Here is a 6,759-nt window from a genome sequence, read left to right as displayed (position 1 = left end):
CTTATTACATGTATTCAATATCAGTTTGTCTTGTTTAGTTTCTGACCATACCTTGTTGGCTTACAAATCATTTTGTAAGATAAAAAACCTGCTTCTCCAAAATGTCACGTTTAGTTTTCGAGGTTTTCAACTAGCAGCATCAGAATGAAGTTTTCCTTTTGTCCAGTGGTTTTAGAGTAAATTACAATTCAAAACCGCAGACGGAGCCCTGGCTGATGCAGTCATTTCCTGCTACTTGATTGGTCAAAAAGTTGCATTATGTTACAGTATTTGCAAATGAGGAGTTACATTAATGGTAAAAAATTTGCAACTACTATCGAACTGCATGTCGTCCTAATGGCTTGCTAATGTGTCTATCATCTTATCTCGTTTATAAGATAATTGAAGTGACTCTTGTGTAGAGATAAACATGCAAAATGGCAGATGCAACTTTAAGATAGTGCTGCATTTGTTTTCATTTCCTACAGTCCAATTGGCCTCTCAGTCGATAAAAGAAACAAAGCCAAGTAATTAAAATTAACTCAATTCTATTTGTGGCCACACGGCTTGGCTGCTGCGGCGATTTTATTCATCCTGCCTGCCCGTGCGTATTCAGGCGACTGACATACAGAGTGAGAGAAAGCGAGTCGGGGAATGGAGAGCAGACTAATGGAATAGCTGAGTGGGGAAGCAAAGAGTAGCAAAAAGACGCTCCATCTATTTGTGTGTGCATAGCTGTGAATTGATTTTCAATAGTACTGGCAGAGTGTATGTATCCGGGTTCATTGTGCAAAGAGGATTAGATTGTAACGGGCCACCCAGCTGCAGGGCCACCTAAGGTCGAGGTTTATCAGTGATTTGTATTCAAGTTGGAATATGGTCAGGGCTTGGAATAGTTCGAATATTATGAATCCTAAATAGAAGGGGAAAAAAATGCAAGTACATGGAATTGGATGTGTATTACTATCCGCCGGTGTAACAAAGGTCAGACTCACAGCTTGGCTGAGTCAATATCAGACGGCTTGCATCCTAATGAATGTATCTGATGAGATCTTATTTCTGTCCACTCAGCACTCCTCAGTTCAGTCAGGTGGGCTGCGCAGTTATTTGCACTTTTTCAAGTCTTATCGACCTCCTGCGAGTCACAAGAAATTGCCGTGAGGGGAGAATTGGTGAACACACAGTATAAAAGCGATCGACTGATCAGACACCGCCTTTACCACCTTGACACTGGAGCTAAAATTTAATTGTACGTGGAGATGGATTTCAATATTTCTACTGTTCCCTAGAATCAAATCCATCATTTCTTTGAATTTCCTTCCAATGTTAATCAGTGAGTCATCTTTATGACCAGCAGTCTTTGCAGCCCTCTAGTGGACGCAAGTTGATTTTCTGCTGTGTGAGGGATGCCTGGGTCATGGAAAAGCAGGCATTCATAATTCACAGAACAAAGTTTCCGAAGGTTTAAGGAAGCCAAATGTAAAACTTTGAAAGCCCCTTTAAAGACCACTATGATTAAGTTGAAGACCTCTTGTTCTCTAAATGTGACAACGATGTGTGTGCGATATAGACCCAATATTACAGAATAGTTGAAGATAATTTGTGAAATTTTGCATACATCATTAAAACATAATTCTATCTTACTACAACATACAGGTGCATAAATAAATACATTTGAATATTGTTGAAAAGCTAATTATTTCAACAGTTCTGAAACTCATACAGATCAATTAAACATGTCTATATTACAAATTATTTGCATTGTTTCTCATGTTCTTTTGTAATTTCTTGAAATGGAGACTTGTGGGTTTCCATTAGCTGGAAACTATAATCATAAACATTTTACAAAATGAAATCATGAAATATCTCACTGTGTGAAGCCTGTGTAGTGAATAATATGAATTTCACTTTTTGAATTGAACTAAAGTACTGAAATTAATTATTAGATGTTGCATGATATTCTAATGTACTGAGAAACCTTTGAATGGCAAATGTATGCATTGAATTATCTGTCACAAGATGGAGATGTAAGAGGTCACCGACTGCAATTGACAAATGAGAAACAAACATTTGAATGTTTTGAACACAAACGCGTTTAAATGGCCACATTTATCTGCATGAAATACAGCAGTGAATCTCAGTGTGGTATGCGGTCTCTCTCATCTGGTATGTGAAAGAATCCCTGCCTAAATACAGTTCAGTTGTATTTAACTTACAACTTCAATCCCTCCGTATTTAATCTTTAAGAATTTTTTAAAAATTGAATATCCATTTTTATTGAATCATAGTTGTAATTTTTAAAATATTTTCCTATATTTAAGCACAGTGTTGATGTTCAAACTGCATATTGTTACAGTGGCTTACAATAATATGAAATATATTTTTTCAGGAATAAAACCTCTGTCTTGTTTTTGATGAAGACTTGGACCTACTATGCTAGTGTTTTTATGTTGGTGATTATGGTGGTACTTAAAGAGTTCCGTATTTTTTGAGGTAGTACTTGGTATAACAATTCAGAGAACCACTTGCATACAGTAGGAAGGTAAATCAATCCTGCAGCGATACACATCGTCACTCAATTTGTATTTTACACTTTGCACTTATTCAGGCAATCCCTCTGTAGACTCTTTGACTAGATGATGTCTGGATCAACCCCATAGCGCTGATTTGGGCCACAAACCTTATTTGAGGGTGCACAAACAGTACCTGGCTCATGTTCCAGGCTGACGTCAAGACTCAACAAAAGCGCCCTCCACTCCTAAACTCCAGCTGTGCCCAATTGCCGCTAATGCCGTCAAACCTGGATTGCTCCAATGGGGAATGTTCGGGCTGCCGATACGGGTCTGAATTTAAGATAACTATTTCAACTCATGCCACATGCCCTGAAGTGGGTTCCTTAATTTGTGTTGCTTCCACGAGCTTTCTTCTATCTGTTCTGCAGTTATTAAGGCAGTTTTCGCATAGGTCGCATGCATGAGCCAGGTGAAACTTCCTTGGGATTTCAACTTTCTTCTCGCCGGGGGGCGGGGGAAAGGGATTTCTGTCCAGGTTGACTTTTTCCAGCTTTTGGAGCTGTGCGAGGCACTTGGGCACAGAAGCAAATTTGTTGTCAGAGAGGCCGATATAAACGAGCTCCTTCAAGTTACCAATGGCGGTGGGAAGCATTTGAAGACGGTTGAGGCCCATGTAAAGCATCTGGAGGTTCTGCAGAAGGCCGAGCTCCTTGGGGACTTGCGTTAGACGGTTGTTGCACAAATTCAAAATGACCAGGTTCTTCAGGAGGCCGAGGGACGGAGGGATCTGCTCCAGCTGCAGTCAAAAACAGAAAGTTATCACATACTCTACATTATTATACCAGGCAATACCATACCATACTGTACATTATTATACCAGGCAATCTACTGACATGCCATACCAATGAAGTCGATTGAGCCAAGCAACTCAAGTACAGTATTTGTGCCCTGTAATGGACAGGTAGCAATCCCTATACATTATATGTCCATTTATATGTGCCACATAACTGTGGGCCACACCATTTTCTATGAACCTAAATCTAACAATCACATTTTTTCCATAACTTTTGATAATAACTAAAAGGCTTTTGTCTGTCACATTGCACATCTGTCTGCCTATTTTCACACAGACAAGCAGAGCCTCAGTCATGGATGGGCAAATCAATGCAGACTAAAATAAATGTTCTATGCATGACCACATTGGATTTGTTGTCACATCTCTGCCCATTTCAAATCTAACCAATATTTTACAGCACCACTTTCTTTTCTGCGATATAATTTATATAATTCTTACAGTCACAGTCTATTTTGAACAGACAAAAAATGTATTTCAGTGATTTTCTTTTTTGCAGACTTCCCTATCACAGTCCCCATTGCTACTTCATATGACGTCCAACAGTTGCAGTGATGAATGAATTGTAAAGCTCATCAAATACAAATGCTTGTACTGGTCAGTTACACTAAATATGTGTCACGTAAACACCCTGTCGTACTCACATAGTTGCTGTGCAGGTCCAAAACTTGGATGTTGATAAAATCATGAATAAAGTCCGGGAGGCTGATGATGAGGTTCCTGCTCAGGATCAGTTCATCCACTCGGCACAGACTCTGGATGCATGCTGGAACTGCGTCCAACGCCTTGAAACTGAGATTGAGGCGCTGTCTGCCATCCGGTGTCAGCTGTACGCAATTCAGCGCCATTTTGGAAGTAAATGCCTTGCTTCTTGGAATGTTGCCTTTCTTTTTGGGCATGCTTCTGCAAGGTCACGTTAAAGTCTGTCAGTTACGTTAATGCTTCAGCGGTGTCTGCATGGCTTGTACAAACATTAACATAAAATAATCAGATAATCTTGCTTTGAAGACATGATATTATACTGCAAATTAATGGTTAGGTACGTTCGTGACATTAACAATCAGGAAATGGGAGTCAAGTAATTTCTTACCAGCATTAATAAGTTAACCTCCAAATGCCCAAAAATGGTTAGTGTCATCAACTCAGTTGTCAAACTGCAGACGAGAGGAAAAGACAACCTGAGCATGTCATTTCTCTATAATACTCAAGAATATCAGCTTCAGTTATTGTGTACCTGTTGTCCGCTCTGCCTCTGGAATCACCTGAACAAATATTGCAATTGTTTTCCTGTGTTTCCTAGCAACTGTTGCAGGTGTCATTGAGTAAGACAACAGTTACAGGTCTGTGTGTTTATATATGGTCAATTAATTTTACTGCTGTTTAAAAATCTGACACTGTGACTGGGAATATTCAGATCCTAATTTGAAAACGGTTCTATGATATATTTTAACAGTTGATAAATCATTCTTACCCAATTCCATTCTGAAATGGTCTACAATATTAAATTGCATATTATTTTACTCACAGGAATATGGACGTGAAATCACTTGTAGGAAGTGTTCTGAATTTCTTTTCCTGGTTCCTTACGTTTAGTATGTATGATGATTCTTATGCTGTTTTACGCTCACTCTTATGACATTCCCTGTGACCCTTCAAAGACCAACAGATGCATATTTTCTCTCATAAAGAATAACCACATTTGTTGCACTTTTTCCAAGATTCCCACAGTTACCACCATTTTCCTTGATTTAACACACTGGTAAATCTAAAATACATTTCCGTAGACATGGGTCAAATTTTACCCAAAGCACTTCCTGACACGCGGCACGGTGTGAGACTGGTTAGAGCGTCTGCCTCACAGTTCTGAGGACCAGCTTTCAATCCCCGGCCCCGCCTGTGTGGAGCCTGCATGTTCTCCCCGTGCCTGCGTGGGTTTTCTCTGGGCACTCTGGTTTCCTACCACATCCCAAAAACATGCAGTGGTAAGTTAATTGACAACTCTAAATTGCCTGTAGGTATGAATGTGAGTGGGAATGGTTGTTTGTTTATGTGTGCCCTGCGATTGGCTGGCAACCAGTTCAGGGTGTACCCCGCCTCCTGCCCGATGATAGCTGGGATAGGCTCCAGCATGCCCGCGACCCTAGTGAGGAGAAGCGGCTCAGAAAATGGATGGATGGACTTCCTGACACCGATGCAAAACAATTACATTTTGGGATATTTTCATTTTTTTTTATTTTGGGTTACTTCAGGAATAGTCGTCACATTTCAGGGTGAAAGAGTGACAATTACTGTATTTAGTATTTTTTTTAAATTGCTGTCAAATGTCAGGATGTAAGAGTTTTAAAATACTTCAGCTGGCCAACGTCTGGAGAAGTGCAGTTTGCATTTGAGGATGTACCAAACGGTACAGTTTAAAAAAAAAAAAAAAAAAAAATGTTTTCCTTTCACTTCTGTTGAGTATGAGAAGTTTCCATTTCCTTGCTTCAATATGATTCTGTTGCTACTCACAAAAGAAGAGCATTCTTCTTTGTTTGTCAGCAGCACGTATTATGGTATGAGACATGAGATGTAACTTCAACTCGATAATTCAGGAATGGCACTTGTGCTGCGTTCAAGTTCTACACTGGGAATTTCGATCTTCCAACATCTCGATAGGAAAAATCAACTGGAATGACTCATAATTAAGGTGTCTACATTTCGAACAGTGTTGGCAACTTTAAATTGATCATTTAATTCGTACTCACATTGGCGTCCGCTCTTTATTAGGCAGTGTTGAACGTCGACTGGTCGTCCCCCCAAAAAATATTCTCACATTGGCTAAAGCTAATTCGCAGCTACCGCTGCCAGGCGTAAATGGCGTTTACGCCAGGCGAAGCAAAACTAAACTAAAACTAACCAACGGGCTTAATTAAGCGCATGTGGTCAAAGCAGGGGAACGAGAGAGCCGCCAGTGACGTAACATCTGTGCTCGAATGCGTCGTACGGTCAACTACTCTGACGTCATAGCTCTTGCTCTTGTTTAGTGGATGTGTTCACGGACCCCGACAAAAGCATTGCACACTTTACAGGCTGCAATGTAAGGAAGTACATATACTGTTATTCGTTACTGTACTTAAGTTATTTGTTTTAGGTAGTTCTACTTTTACTTACTTTATAAACAAAGGTTTTGTCGCAGTATCTCAATCAATAACACAAAAAGATGTATCCAAATTTTTGACTGGTAGTAAAAGACTTCAATCAGTGCTCATTCTTTTTTTTCCTTTTTTTTTGCTCCCAATCTTCTTCATAATTTTTACTTTACAAAACATGACATTGCACACGTTGATTAATGTTAGGTGTTGTACATATAATGTTCATTCATTCTAAATTGTTTTGTGCACTATGCTACTGGGACCCATCTAAACAAAATAAACT

The 6,759-nt window shown here is 39.5% G+C and overlaps 1 protein-coding gene across 1 annotated transcript; it reads right to left on the bottom strand.

The window, feature by feature from the left end:
• Positions 1 to 2,307: 2,307 nt before the first annotated feature.
• lrrc18b (leucine rich repeat containing 18b) lies at positions 2,308 to 6,163 on the bottom strand. Its single transcript, XM_061706611.1, has 4 exons — positions 6,090 to 6,163; positions 4,436 to 4,499; positions 3,990 to 4,248; positions 2,308 to 3,288 (listed from the first exon to the last, which is right to left on the bottom strand). Exons 3-4 carry the CDS (start codon positions 4,242 to 4,244, stop codon positions 2,848 to 2,850), a joined length of 696 nt encoding a protein of 231 aa, XP_061562595.1. The 5' UTR covers positions 4,245 to 4,248; positions 4,436 to 4,499; positions 6,090 to 6,163; the 3' UTR covers positions 2,308 to 2,847.
• Positions 6,164 to 6,759: the final 596 nt, after the last annotated feature.

This window comes from Phycodurus eques, chromosome 19, assembly GCF_024500275.1.
Source record: "Phycodurus eques isolate BA_2022a chromosome 19, UOR_Pequ_1.1, whole genome shotgun sequence".
Classification (NCBI taxonomy): domain Eukaryota; kingdom Metazoa; phylum Chordata; class Actinopteri; order Syngnathiformes; family Syngnathidae; genus Phycodurus; species Phycodurus eques.
The sequence above is the reverse complement of the archived record's forward strand: the minus strand, read 5'-3'. Positions and strand labels throughout refer to the sequence as shown.

What these genes read in the sequence shown, in the direction of transcription:
- lrrc18b (XM_061706611.1), bottom strand. Translation starts at nt 4,244, where the DNA reads ATGCCCAAAAAGAAAGGCAACATTCCAAGAAGCAAGGCATTTACTTCC. An exon ending in TGGACCTGCACAGCAACTAT is followed by an intron (nt 3,289 to 3,989) that starts GTGAGTACGACA and finishes TTTTGACTGCAG; the next exon opens with CTGGAGCAGATCCCTCCGTC.